The 14499-nt window shown below is 42.2% G+C and overlaps 1 protein-coding gene across 2 annotated transcripts in view; it reads left to right on the top strand.

Annotated features, from left to right (window-relative positions):
- The window catches only part of LOC144506497 (kelch-like protein 13), a 66349-nt gene extending 64075 nt beyond the window's left edge, over nucleotides 1-2274 (top strand). Inside the window, exon 7 of one of the 2 annotated variants that reach the window (XM_078232691.1) lies at nucleotides 1204-2274. In XM_078232691.1, coding sequence (XP_078088817.1) covers nucleotides 1204-1700 — 497 coding nt within the window. In that variant the 3' untranslated portion in view covers nucleotides 1701-2274. The remainder of the gene's footprint in view (nucleotides 1-1203) is intronic. The other variant, XM_078232690.1, reaches the window with a different exon arrangement.
- The last annotated feature ends 12225 nt before the right edge of the window (nucleotides 2275-14499 follow it).

The raw sequence follows: 14499 nt of genomic DNA, 5'->3' as shown, positions 1-14499 counted from the left end.
GAAGTTATCCTGGTGTTCTGGCCATTGTTTTTTAAAATGTTTTATTCTATCCTTAAAGTTACAAAGGCAATACTCAGAATGGACCGGCCAAATCCATTCCTTGCTTGCTCCAAAAACCAAATACAAAAATCCAATTGAATTCAATTCAATAAACGCAAATTACTGCAGATTCCTAAATCTGAAACCAAAAGAGAAAATGTTGGAAAATCTCAGCAGGTCTGGCAGCATCTGTAAGGAGAGAAAAGAGCTGACGTTTCAAGTCCAAATGACCCTTTATCTGGACTCGAAAGAGATTTCCAGCATTTTCTCTTTTGAATTCAATTCAATGTCCCCTCGAGAGAGACAAACAAGATCCAAGCTGACAAAAAAAGGCATTTCACCCCATCTTGGGCTTAATTGGACACTTGAGGCCCTATTTCACCATTTTGATTCTAAGTGCTGGGTGGACTTGAAACTGGGAGTGTTTCATATCCGACTTTTAGACCTGATCGCGGCCATTTTCGGGCCTTGGTAAGGGGGGAACTAGCGTGGAGGCAGGAGCGGATTGTGCTACTCACCTCATACCTAACTTTACCAAGTTTCCGCGCCTGAAAACAGGTGCAACACGATGGTAAAATCGGGCCCTTGATCTTAGCGAAAAGGCCAAGAGGCCCTTCAACCAACATCACTCAAACAGATCATCTGATCATTATTACATTGCTGTTTGTGGGAGATTGCTGTGTGCACATTGGCTGTAGCATTTCCTCCAAGAGTGACTGCATTTCAAAAATACTTTATTAGCTACGAGGTGCTTTTGGACACCCTGTCATCATGAAAAGCATTCTATAAACGCAAGTATGATTCTCATAAGGGTAATGGACTTTTTGCATTTAATAAATTGTGCATTACCTGTTTTTGCATCTCTGTTTGTAAAGTATTATGGATGGTTCTTATGTCCAAGATTAATGAATTTAAAATAGAAGCAAGATAAACCCTTTGGTAACTATTCACTATTGTTATATGAGGATAATGGTAACCCAAATAGCTCAATCAGCAAACAAATCATCCAAGACTAAAGCATGGGTTAGCCAACTGGAAGAATCAGATTTTCAGGAAGAACGGCAAAATTAATGGGTCTTCAAATATAATATTCAATATTGTCACACTAACTCTCTGTCTCTCTAATTATAACTACTTATAACATCTACTTATATATATTTATAGGTGGAATTACTCATGATACATTTCAGAAAGAACTGCAGTGCTATGATCCAGAAACAAACAGCTGGTTCCGAAAATCAGACATGTCTACTGTCCGTGGGCTGCATTGTATGTGCTCAGTTGGAGATCGGCTTTATGTTATTGGAGGGAACCATTTCCGAGGGACAAATGACTATGACGACGTATTGTGTTGCGAGTACTATTGTCCCATTGCAGATCAGTGGACTCACATTGCTCCAATGCTGCGTGGACAGAGTGATGTGGGTGTAGCAGTTTTTAACAACAACATATACGTCATTGGAGGCTACTCGTGGAACAATCGCTGCATGGTAGAAATTGTCCAGAAGTACGACCCGGAAAAGAATGAGTGGCAGAAAGTTTTTGATGTGCCTGAGCCGCTTGGTGGTATTCGGGCGTGCACCCTGACGGTTCATACACCAGAGGACGAATTGGAATCATCACCTCGAGAATCACCTCTTGTGGCTCCACATGACATTTAGTGATTTGAATCATAGCCAATGACTACTGTGGGTTTCTCCTTCCTGTGCCATCCATTTATTGTATTCTTTCAACAAACTCTACTTAACGTTTTTCAAATCAAGTCATCCACCACATCCTTGCTTGTAAGAGGCATTGATACTATATGAAATCTAGGGCTAATTGGTTTACAGATACTCTAAATCCATGAAAATAGTTCAAACTGTAACATAACCTCTATTATTCACTGGAAATGCTAAACGTTTCTCAATCACTGCATGTCTGTACCATCTAGCAATTTAAATTACAGAAATAATTATTGTCCCGTTGCTAACACTCAAACATCTGTCCGTACAGAAATTTTCCATCTTGTACCATCTCTTTATTCATTTCTGTGCCTAACTAACCATCAAGACTGACTAGCTTTCTGCAAAAAACACAAGTGGGCACCAATGAGTACTGGTCATTGTACTTCAGATTTTAAAATTGTAGCCCAAGGACTTTATTTTGTGGCAGTATAGTGTATTCGATTATTGTGTTTTTGAAACATCACATTTTGAAAAGTAAATAAGAATAAAATAGTTAAACTCACTTCTTCAGAAGGTTTTCTTTTCTGAATTAGTTTGCAACAAAATACTCACTTGTCTCATTGACACAACTCAGTGAAAGCAAGGGAGGAATTTAAGCAAATTACTGCGGATGCTGGAATCTGAAACCAAAAGAGAAAATGCTGAAAAATCTCAGCAGGGCTGGCAGCATCTGTAAGGAGAGAAAAGAGCTGACATTTCGACCCCAAAGGGTCGTCGGGACTCGAAACGTCAGCTCTTTTCTCTCCTTACAGATGCTGCCAGACTTGCTGAGATTTTCCAGCATTTTTTCTTTAGGTTGAAGGGAGGAATTTTCCTGGCCCTGTGGTGGTGGGTTCAGGGATAAGAGGTGGAATTTTCCGGTCGCGCTCGCCCCAAAGCCAGAAATTCCTACCCGAGGTCAACGGATCTTTGCTTGGTCTGCCACCCGCCTGCTACGATTGCTGTGGCGGGTGGGATGGGAAACTTCTGCCCGAAGTTTGTGAAAATAGAGGGGATATGAGAAAGGATAGCTCCCTGACAGGCAGGGGAAGTTTGGGAAGGCAGCCAATTAAAATGTTTAAGGCCCCAAGCAGGGGTAGTGTTTTTTTTGTTGCCAGTTGAGCAAACCCCTTCCCCTCCCCGCTCCACCTCCTGTACAGTCTGCCTGCTCAATGGAGACTGCCTCCATGCAGCAGGCTGGAGGGTCAGCAGAGCTGGAGGCCCCAAGTCTCAGAGAGTGGGCTCTGGGTAAGACACCGTGTACCTGCAGCCCAAATGATTCACCCAGTCAGGTTCCCCCTCCTCTCCAAGGGACTTAATGGCATGGCTCCTCATAATTTTTATTTTGGCTCCACCCTCCAAGGATGCCTTCCTGTTGAGGCACCTGCACGGTTCCTGATCTGCCTCAGCAGTACCCACCTCCCCTGTCGGCACTGTCTTTCACCTATGAGGTCCACCTCATAGAGCTGCTGGCCAATCAGAGACCAGGGTCGGTGGCCACTGCTGGCATTGCGAGGGAAAGAGAAAATGTGAATGCCCCCAAACCCAGGTAAGCGCAGAAGGAGCGGCACAGGTGTAAAGGTGGTTTTACTCCACACAGACTGGTCTCGGATGCCACTGATAACTATGGGTGTCTCTTTCCTGCAGGTGTTGAAACCACAACCCAGAAGTGCCGCAGGAGAGAGGGAGAAAGGCTCACTGTTTATTCCTGAGCAGTGAGCTCGCCCTTATGCCGCACGAGGTACCCTGGCTGCCACCTACGACCGTGCGTGTCTCTCTCTTATAGGTAGTGAAATACAACCCAGAAGTGCCACACTGGGACAGCTTCACAAGAAAGAGAGAGGGACCACTGTTTATTCCTGACCAGTAGACCCCCTTGAGTGAGCCTTTTTGAAGGGCTCGGCCCCTTTATGGTTCTGTACCCCGGAATTACGTTCTGGCTTTTTAGTGACTGATGCGCGATAAATCACACGGGAGGCAGGATGTACCCGGGAAATAAAGGCTTTTATTGCCAACAATAACGGAGCTACTATATACAATATACAATCCCAGACTAAAGGGTCACCAGGCAGAGCAGTGACCTTTATACCTCTCCCAGGAGGCGGAGCCAACTGGGGTGTACCATAGGACTATATTAACAGGTAGAACAGCCCAACCCTAACCCCAACAGTAACATCTCTACAGACTCATAGTGCTGGCCAAACCATGGCTCAGCACTCCTGGTGGTAACCAACAATGGTTCACCACAGTGACTCACCAGGACAAACGATGAGAGAGAGAGAGACTAGTTAAAGTTAATTTAAAAATAATTTATTCAAGAATAACTTCAACCAAACTCAGTCAACAAAACACAGACAGCACAATACTATGCTGTGGAAAGAAAACTCTAACGGCATGACGTAAATTCTTAGCATTACATGATTTACATAAAAAACAAAAAATCCTAGACCCCTCCTCAACCTTTACTTAATTGGGGGATTTCTGAAGGTGGGGAGAATATACTCACCACTCCTCGGATCGTTTTAAAAACAAAAGTCCTTTCTGCTGCTGAGAAAATAGTTGATCTGTCTTGCTTGTATTTGTCTCTTAGTTTTGCTGCTGGATGTTCCTTATTCCTTCCTCTGCCCACGAAGTAGTTGTCTGGCTGGACACCTGAATTCACTGCTTTCTGACACACACACACACCTCTCGGGCACTGTCCTTTTCACTGGACTGCCTTTGAATTTACTGAAAAAGCAACCACCCATCCTTTCAGCCGGTGTTCGGTACTTTAAAAAATTTTAATCAAATTGGCTGACTCCTCCCATCGGTCAGTTTCAGAACAATGGGGTGCAAAGCGCTGACAGGATGAAACTGACGTTGATCAGTTTCAATGACAAATGACAAAGAGCCCAAACTGTCCAAACGGGTGGGAAGGGGGAAAGTGCCTCCCTCAGTGCTGGCCCCTTTCCACAATGGTTACACCCCCTCAATGTATCCCACCCCTCCCCCCCATTCCCCGGCCTCTCCTTCAAGGCCTGCCACCCCAATGCTCAGACCTCACTTTCCATTTCTGCAGCGAGACCCCCAAAACTAGCTCCATCCTGGTGCCATCAATTAGACTGGGTGACTGCTCGTATCACAACCCCCAACCACCCTCTGAAATAAAAATCCAAACTTCCGGGGTACTTCCTCCGCAAATTGTCCGGATTCTGTGTTCCCGACCCAGGAATGAAGATTCAGGCTGAAGTGGGATATTCACTGGTGGATGTAGGTATCCTTCCCCATCATCATAAATGACATGTGAGTCCTTAAATTTCTCACATATAGGATTAGCACCTTATTGTTTGGTATTAAGACAGTGGAAGGAGTGTTCATGTCCTGTCCTGTCCTGTCAGATTATTAATTACAGTAAGTGTTTTAACAACACCAGGTTAAAGTCCAACAGGTTTATTTGGTAGCAAATGCCATTAGCTTTCGGAGCGCTGCTCCTTTGTCAGATGAAGTGGATATCACTCCATCTGACAAAGGAGCAGCACTCCGAAAGCTAATGGCATTTGCTACCAAATAAACCTGTTGGACTTTAACCTGGTGTTGTTAAAACTCTTACTGTATTTACCCCAGTCCAATGCCGGCATCTCCACATCAAGATTATTAATTAGCCAGTGATTCCTTCCATTGTTTCACATTATTTTTCGAGGGGAAGAGTGTGAAAATGTGAAAGAATGATGATAGCTTATCTACTTCTCAGTCACCTCCTTCCAGAACATAAGTTTCTCCGGTCATTCCTCAGAATTCAAAGCCCATCACTAGGATTAACCTCCTAGGTATGTACCACCCCAAAACCTTGATTATTTCCCTTGTGATTAACCTGCATTCAATAGCAGGCAGACCATTCTTAACAATCATTTTGATAATAGTAGAAAAAGTAACATACTTAAGGCTTTATCTCAGATACTAAAACATTTGGCAGCGTGTTGAAGACTTGGACAATCCAGTACAGCACAATTATTATTGAATCATAGAATCCTACAGTGCAGAAGGAGGCTATTTGGCCCATCAAGTCTGCACCGAGCACAATCCCACCCAGGCCCTACACTCACACAGGGACTATAAGGCCAGCATAGTATATTGGTTGCTGATCTCACTAGGACAGTACCAATGAGCTCTGAGATACCAGAGGCAGCCCACCAGTTGTGCAGAAATCAATTTTTGTACAAGATATTAAGGATAGATCTTGGCCTTTTTAACATGCTACTGGTAATTCCCTAACTAGCTTGTAGTGTTATAACAAAGCGATTGGGAAGTTTGCATATAACACAAAAATTGGCCGGGTTGTGGGTGGTGCAGAGGATAGACGTAAGCTCCAAAAGGATATAGATGGGGTGGTGGAGTGGGCAGGAAAGCAGCAGATGGAGTTCAACTCTGACAAGTCTGTAATGCATTTGAGGAAGTCAAACAGTAAAAGGGAATGCACAATAAATAGGAATATACTGAGAGGAGTAGGTGAAGCAAGAGACTTTGACTTGCAAATGCACAGGTCCCTAAAAGTAGCAGTACAGGTAGATAATCTTGTGAAGAACGCAAATGGATGACATGTTTGAGGTATACAAAAATGAGAGGGGTAGAGGTAGAATAGACAGGGGGAACCTGTTTCCCTTGGAAGATAGTTCAAAAACCAGGGATCATAGATTCAAGCTAAGTGGCAGAAGGATTAGAGGGGACTTGAGGAAAAACTGTTTTATGCAGAGGATGGTGGGTGTCTGAAATTCGCTACCTGAGTTGGTGGTGGAGGCAGGGGCCCTAAACTCATTTAAAAAGTACCTGGACCTGCACCTTAAGTGCTGTCAGCTGCAGGGCTATGGGCCGGGTGCAGGAAGATTGGATTAGAAAGGACAGCTTGGTGTCTTTGAGTCAGCATGGACAAGGTGGGCCAAATGGCCCTCTTCTGTGCTGTATCATTTTTGTGGTACTGTGATTCTATCTCTCAGAGAGTAAGACGATGGATGCCAGACCAACGTCAAGAAGAAGTAATGGCAAGTTGGAGTAGGGAAAGTGCTGGTTGGTAAAGATGGGTAAGGGTCTTTAGGTATCTTCTGAAAACAATAGGGGATAGTAAGATGGTAGCATGGAAAACAGAGCATCAGAGGAAGGATGGAAGAAACAACCAATAGTGGAGTATAGGAAACTGGGAAGAGAGGAGGAGGAGCGAAAGGTTACTCCACAAATCAATTCCTGGATTCCTGCACAATATTAGACTCTGGCAACGCTCTCAATGCATCCTCAAGGAGTTAATTGGTGACTATCTCCAAAAGCTTGACTAGAGGCTAAATGTATTATAAAGCAGTCTGTTCAGGTACCAATGCCGGAATTCTCCAATCTCTTCTGCCCTGCCACTGCTGCCAGCAAGAACGCAGAATTTGGCATTCAGCCAAATCTCCATTCACAGCAGCAGGACTGGAGTATCCCAGCCGCGGGCAGGGTCGGACAATCCGACTCAAATATCTGACAGATTATGGAATATGCGTTGGGAGAAATGGTGACATAGTAGCAATGTCACTGGACTAGTAGCCTGGAGGTCCACACTAATGCTCTGGGGACATGGGTTAAAATCCTACCATGGCAGCTGGTGGAATTTAAATTCCATTAATTAATAAAAAATCTGGAAGACATAGTTCAATAAGAAGTATAAATACATCGAGTAGGAACTGAAGTCTTGTTATTTTATAATAGAAGCAGCCCTAAAACAGTGAAGGCACACTGTAATAAAAACAGCTGAAAATTGCTGAATAAACTCAGCAGGCCCGGCAGCAGCTGTGGAGAGGTTCTGTAGAAGGGTCATTTTGACCTGAAACATTAACTCTGTTTCCCACCGCAGATGCTGCCAGCTTTGCTGAGTTTATCCAACATTTTCTGTTTTTATTTCAGATTTCCAGCATCCGCAGAATTTTTGCTTTTATTGGAACTCCAGTAACACGGGAAATATTTTCTCGGCCAATGCAATTGGAGCTGAATTGATTCAATCCTTCAGAAAGAAACCGGATAAATACTTAGTTGATAATGAGGTTGAAAGTTACATGATTATTGAAGTGAAATGATATTTCACAAGACATAATGCTACCTCATGATACTGGACCCAATGAGGTACCAAGGACAGCAGACTCAGGAGATGTGGGAATGTGAGGGAGAATTAATGGCCGACATTCTCCAGCTGTTCATGCCGGTGGGATTCTCCTGTACCGCTGGCAGCGCACCCCTTCCCGCGGGTTTCACGGTGGTGTGGGGTGACATCAATGGGAAATTCCATTGGCAGTAGTAGGATGAGAAAATCCCACCGCTACCAAACAACATGTCACCTTCCACTGCCAGAGAGGCCGGAAAATTTCGCCCACTATTCTACATAGTCAGCGAGTATAGACACACAACTTTCACATGGGATATTTAAAAAAAATGTGTAGGTTCCATTGTGGATTAGATTGCACAAGAAAGGAATAGACTTTTACTCATTCTATGCTTGCATATATTCCCACTAACATATCAAAGACTTTCCCCTTTAACCATGCTATATTGATCGCTGATTGTGACCAAGGGCACTGGTGCCCTTAAGAATGCATCCCAAAATGCATGCAATTTATCATTTATTTCCCCGTAATCCATCTAGCTTAAAAAGATTGTTCTGAAAATTAAATTAACTGCTCTAAGACATCCTTTTGTTATTCCAATGATCAAGTGGGTGAGAGCTGATTAATTCAATTAGCTAGAGGGCTAGAGTGTGGTGCAGAATAACACCAACAACGTGGGTCCAATCCCCATAGCGATAGTTCTTGAGATCTAACTCCTCACCATGCATATTTTGATATCATTGCATAAAGTCCTGATTACCAATCCGCAGACAATGAGGACACTACATGAAGAGAGAGAAAGAGGGAAAGGTCAAATGGGTCAACAAGAATCTTTATTTTACTTCCAGTGAAGGAACTGAATCATAACTTTGGGTGCAAAACTCCCGCTGCCAAAGGTTGTCTTTTTAATGGACCATGCATTCTCAATGTGTTTATAATTCAGTTAAATGGAAACCTATTACTCAATTGGGTTGTAACTGAGCGTGGATAGATTAATTGAAGTATGTGTCCTCAAATCATTTACTTCAATGAAGCTATTTAATCATGATTATAACAGACTGCTACTGTGCCACAACATTGTTCATTATTTCTATGATACATTGGGTTGAATTTTAACGCCAAAAATGGCTGAATTAGAGTCAGGTCAGAGGTTAAAATTTCTAAAAATTTCACATGTGAATCCAACTCACTTCCAAATTGCCAACATCAATGTCCAGGTTTAACGGAGGTGGGACTTGGGGCAGATGACCAGGGGATGGGTTGACAATTTAAATACTTTAATGAGGCTTGCAGCTTCAGATTTGCCTGTTTTAAATGCTGTTCTGTCGTTTCTTGGTTATTTTTGGCTTTAGACAACCTGAAAGCTCAAACAAGGCAGCAATAGCTTTGGGATGAAGGTAAGCACCTTTGCAGCACTCCTTGTGGGCTGAAGTGCCTTCCCTGCTGTAACACCCCCTCTCCCTCCGCCTCTCCCCTCCACACCCATAAAGCTCTCTTATATCAGAACCCCCTGAATAGAGAGATCTCTGTGATAGTGGATCAGACCCCTATTTCATCCGTTCTCTTAGACAATCCACTTAGACATCTTATTCAAACATACAGGGCATAAGAGCCAACTAAATAGTGTCCTTTCTTGATGCACGCTCACTCTTTTCAGCTGAAATAATTGATAGTGATCAGGAAAAAGGTTATGATTTTTTTGCCCTTTCCCCAATTCATAAATACCAAGGTGAGATTGTGAAACTATTATTCTCTGCTGGCATTCAGTTAACTCATCTGGGGTTGGGCAACTAGCATGGAATCCACCTGGCTCACCTGTCTCTGTTATACATTGAGTAATTGGGCAGTGGATTTATAAACTGAGCTAAGGAATTCTTTCTTTTTGCCTCATATCCTGCATGAGCTGAGGAATCAAGCCAAGTTTTTTTGAATATCAGGCAGATTTCAGAACTTGGAAGATGGATCTGATTGATCTAAATTTCATGTGTGGGTGTGTACTGTGTTGAACAATTACATACTTGCTGTGGTGCATTTCTATGTTGAAGATTACACCGCAAACTGACAAACAGCTACTATCCTGGTGATATTGGCTATCTTGTTATCCCAGAACAACTATCATTCTGGAGCATGCAAAATTGTAATGATATTCTGTTAAGTCTGTTAAACTGCATTTATTAAGTTTAAAATATAGCTAGCAAATTCACATGACATTGACAACAGTAATATACAGAGATTTGTCATATAAAAGGGTTATTTTTGTCTCATAAACTGGTATGCTTTATGTAATTATACATTTTACTGAAAACATCCAATAAGGATATACACTTCAGAAAATTGCATTTCCCTCCAATTTGGTTCAAAAATATTAACATCAAATCTGATTTTAAATTCATTTGCCGTAAGGGTTATCAATCCTTTTGTGTTATCTTAATGTTTATTCACTATTACAAAGGGATTAAACTGGAAGGACAAACATCTGCAAGTCCCCTACCGTGCTGATAATCTGATGGTTCACAATGCTGATTTTAAACAGAATATCTGCATTTATTTTCATTAAGTAATGAGAAGCTTCTCTGTATCTGAACCACCCACGCAACGTGGTTCCTGCACATAAAATGCATCATGAGAAACCATTGGGGCACCTTAAGATCTGGGTAATATTTCAACTGCTACTGTATGAGAAAATCTTTATTTCTCACACATTTGTGATGTCTGTTGATGCATATGCCGTGTCCAATCTATGAAATAAAAACATGAAATGGCAGAATACATCAAAGATACGCCAGTGTCCATAAAGAGAAAAGACAAATTAATGCTTTGGGTGTAGATCCTTTGAGAGAATGACTTAATTAATTTCATGCTTAACTTGATTCAGAATTTGATGAATTTAGATTGCTTTGAATGGTGTTTATAAAGTACAAAGAAATGGCCTCAGATATTGTGACAGAACTCATCAATACCAGGACAATTTATTTATTTGACTAATCTGTGTATTTCACTTTTAAAAAAATCTTCAGCTGCTCAGTTTCCTCTCCCAAACTTATGATACAGGTGAAAGGGTTGAAATATACACCGACAGTGGGAGGGAGCTAATTGAAGATATAGAGATGCAATTAATTATTCCACCCTCGGGTTGTTGCCGGGGAGAGAAATGGAGTCAATAGCTAAAGAATGGAGTGGCGGGGACCAGAGCCTGGTCTTCCCAATATTTAGTTGCAGGAAGTCCCAGAAACGTTTTGGGACTGTCTCAAATTTTTTAACTTTCTAGCTCCACCCACAGGCTTAAGCAATCAAGCAAGTGTATGAGGGTCAGTTATCGAGTGAGCATTATCAAACACAGATGAAACAAACTATTGAACACTCCTACTTCTTTTGATAATTACCTTAAGTCTATGCTCTCTGGTTCTCAATCCTTCCATCAATGGGAAGAATTTCTTCCTTCCTACATATCTCATGATTTGGAAGACCTCTATCAAGTGTCCCCACAACTTCTGGTCGCCTCATTACAGGAGGGATGTGGAAATGATTGAAAGGGTGCAGAGAAGATTTACAAGGATGTTGCCCGGATTGGTTGGCATGCCTTATGAGGATAGGTGGAGGGAGCTCGGTCTTTTCTCCTTGGAGAGACGAAGGATGAGAGGTGACCTGATAGAGGTGTACAAGATGTTGAGAGGTATAGATCGGGTGGATTCTCGGAGGCTTTCTCCCAGGGCTGAAATGGCTGCTACGAGAGGACACAGGTTTAAGGTGCTGGGGAGTAGGTACAGAGGAGATGTCAGGGGTAAGTTTTTCACTCAGAGGGTGGTGGGTGAGTGGAATCGGCTGCTGTCAGTAGTGGTGGAGGCAAACTCGATAGGGTCTTTTAAGAGACTTCTGGATGAGTACATGGGACTTAATAGGATTGAGGGTTATAGGTAAGCCTATATATAGCCTAGGTAGGTAGGGACATGACCGGCGCAACTTGTGGGCCGAAGGGCCTGTTTGTGCTGGGTTTTTTTCTATGTTCTAACTTGCTTTTCTCCAAGGAGAACAGTACCAACTTCTCCAATCTTTCTACATATCTGAAGTTTTGCATGCCTGGAGTCATTCCCATGAATCTTTTCTGCACCCTCTCTAATGCCTTCCCTTCCTTTCTAAAGTGTGATGCCCAAAGCAGGGTGCAATACTCTGGTGAGGCTGAACCAGTATCTTTTACAGACATACAATAACATGTTTGCTTTTGCACACTATTCCCCTATTGATAAAGCCAAGGATGCCATATGCTTTATTAAGCACTCTTCAGCCCACGCTGCCACCTTCAATGATTTAGGTACTTATGCACTGAGGTCCCTCTGCTCCTGCATCCCCTCTAGAATTGTACCCTTTATTTTATACTGTCTTGCTGCCTTCTTCCGACTGAAATGAATTAGTTCACATGTCTCTTCATTGAATTTCATCTGCTACTTGCCCGCCCTTTCAATGTCCTTTTGAAGTTCTACACTATCCAGACAAACATCTGCACCTGATCAATTTTAAACCCTTCAGATGTATGACTACCTCTGCTTTCACTATGACCTGGACAGCATGTTCTTCCTAGGTTAATACAGATGCAAAATATTTATTTATATCTCAGCAATGTCTCCTGCCTACATACGTAAATGCCCATTTGACCCCTAATTGACCCCACCTTCTCTTTTACCACTCTTTTACTATTTATCTATTTATTATTTAAATAACCAACAGTGCTGGTTCAATTCCCGTACCAGCTGAGGTTATTCATGATAGCCCTGCCTTTTTCACCTTGCTCGTCGCCTGAGGTGTCGTGATCCTCCAGTCAGCTCTCCCTAGCAAAGGGGAGATCAGCCTGGGTCATCTGGGACTATGGCGACTTTACCTTTTACCTTACTATTTATATATCTTCAGAAAATATTTGGATTTGTTTTAATGTTAGTTGCCAGTGTCTCCTGAGACTTTATTTTTCAGCAATGGCCATGCTCTGTGCTGAACGAAGGTGGTACTGTTGGTACAGCTCTCACTGATTGCTAGAACTTGCCTGCCTCACCCCAGATTCCCCAGAAAATCTCACCACTTTTCAGTGTTGAGATGGAGCTTTCAAGGCAGCTGAGCTGTTTGCCCTCTTATCCCTCTGATTCTGCCGGTAGCTTTCGGTGGGGCGTGGACCACCAGTCTCAATTGGACAGCAGCACCGGGGTTCCCTGGCCCCCCGGAGTGGGATCACATCTTGTCTTCTTACCACTGGGGGGGCCTTCCATCTCCTCCATATAAAATCAGCACTTTATTTCCATACTGGGCCTTTGGATATGGGAATCAGCTGGTCACATTGTGACTGTGAAGAATGGGATTGAAATGTATCCCTAAAATCCAGGATGCTTCAAATCTAAAAGGGTGTGTTGTGCAGTTTCTGCGAAAAGCTGGAATCATTGGAGATTTGTTTAGCGTTTTTATGTGGTTTTTTAATATATGTGTTATGTGACAAGTTTTATTTTCAAAGGAAAATGATGAAGTACAGAACTATCTGATAGTTACATCCCATGATACTTCTGGCTGAAAATGGCAGTCTCATTTTTGGGAGAACCAGATTTATACTTGCAATCTCTGGGTTGCCAGTCCAGTAGAATGACAATTTTACCATGACAACTATACAGCATATTTTCAAAGATAAGTACATGTGGCACAGGAACAAGCCATTCAGATCAACTATTTCATGCTGGTGTTTAATGTATCACTCACTTAATGATCTTAGCTCATCTAAATCTATCATTGTTACCATCTATTCCATTCTCCCTCATATGATCGTCTAGCTTCCCCCTAAATGCATCTATATAAATGACTCCAGCCACTCCCTGTAGTTGTCAGTCCCAGATTCTTATCACTCTAGGGAAAGAAGCTTCTTCTGAATTGCCTGTCAGATTGCTTGGTGACTATCTTATATTGATGGCCTCTGGCTAATCTCTTCCCCGAGAGCATTCTCTCTGAATCCACTCTTACCAGAATCTTTCATCATTTTAAAGACCTTGCCCCCCCAGCTTTCTTTCTTCATGAGAAAAGAGACCCAGCCTATCAATCCTTCCCTGGTTGCACTATTAATGATTCAAAAGCAAAAATGAGTTTATTTTGTCATTAAGTAAAATAAGTAGCTGGTACATTAGATTATTTTAGTTTCTCTTCATTTAAATTTTCTCTTATATTCAATGTTTACTAAACAATGTTTAATGCAGATAAATAATGTTGCTTTACTTCCATTTTTGATCTCGGTGTGAATACCAAACTATCTGACATGGTAGTTTTTATAATTTATTAACTATTTGGGCTATATAGCTAGCAGCAGATAATGTTACAGTAAGAAGCCTCATAACACCAGGTTAAAGTCCAACAGGTTTATCTGGAATCATGAGCTTTCAGAGCACTGCTCCTTTATCTGGTGAGTCTAATAAACGAACAGCGCTCCGAAAGCTCATGATTCCAAATAAACCTGTTGGACTTTAACCTGGTGTTGTGAGACTTCTTACTCTGCCCACCCCAGTCCAATGCCAGCATCTCCACCTCACAGATAATGTTTGTCATTCATTATAATCTGATTTTATTATGTTTATACTTCAAGTATAATTCTTATCATACTGACACCAATTAAATTAAAAAACAAAATTGGAAGC

This window comes from Mustelus asterias, chromosome 17 (genome assembly GCF_964213995.1).
Source record: "Mustelus asterias chromosome 17, sMusAst1.hap1.1, whole genome shotgun sequence".
Classification (NCBI taxonomy): Eukaryota; Metazoa; Chordata; class Chondrichthyes; order Carcharhiniformes; family Triakidae; genus Mustelus; species Mustelus asterias.
This window is presented reverse-complemented; position numbering and strand designations above follow the sequence as displayed.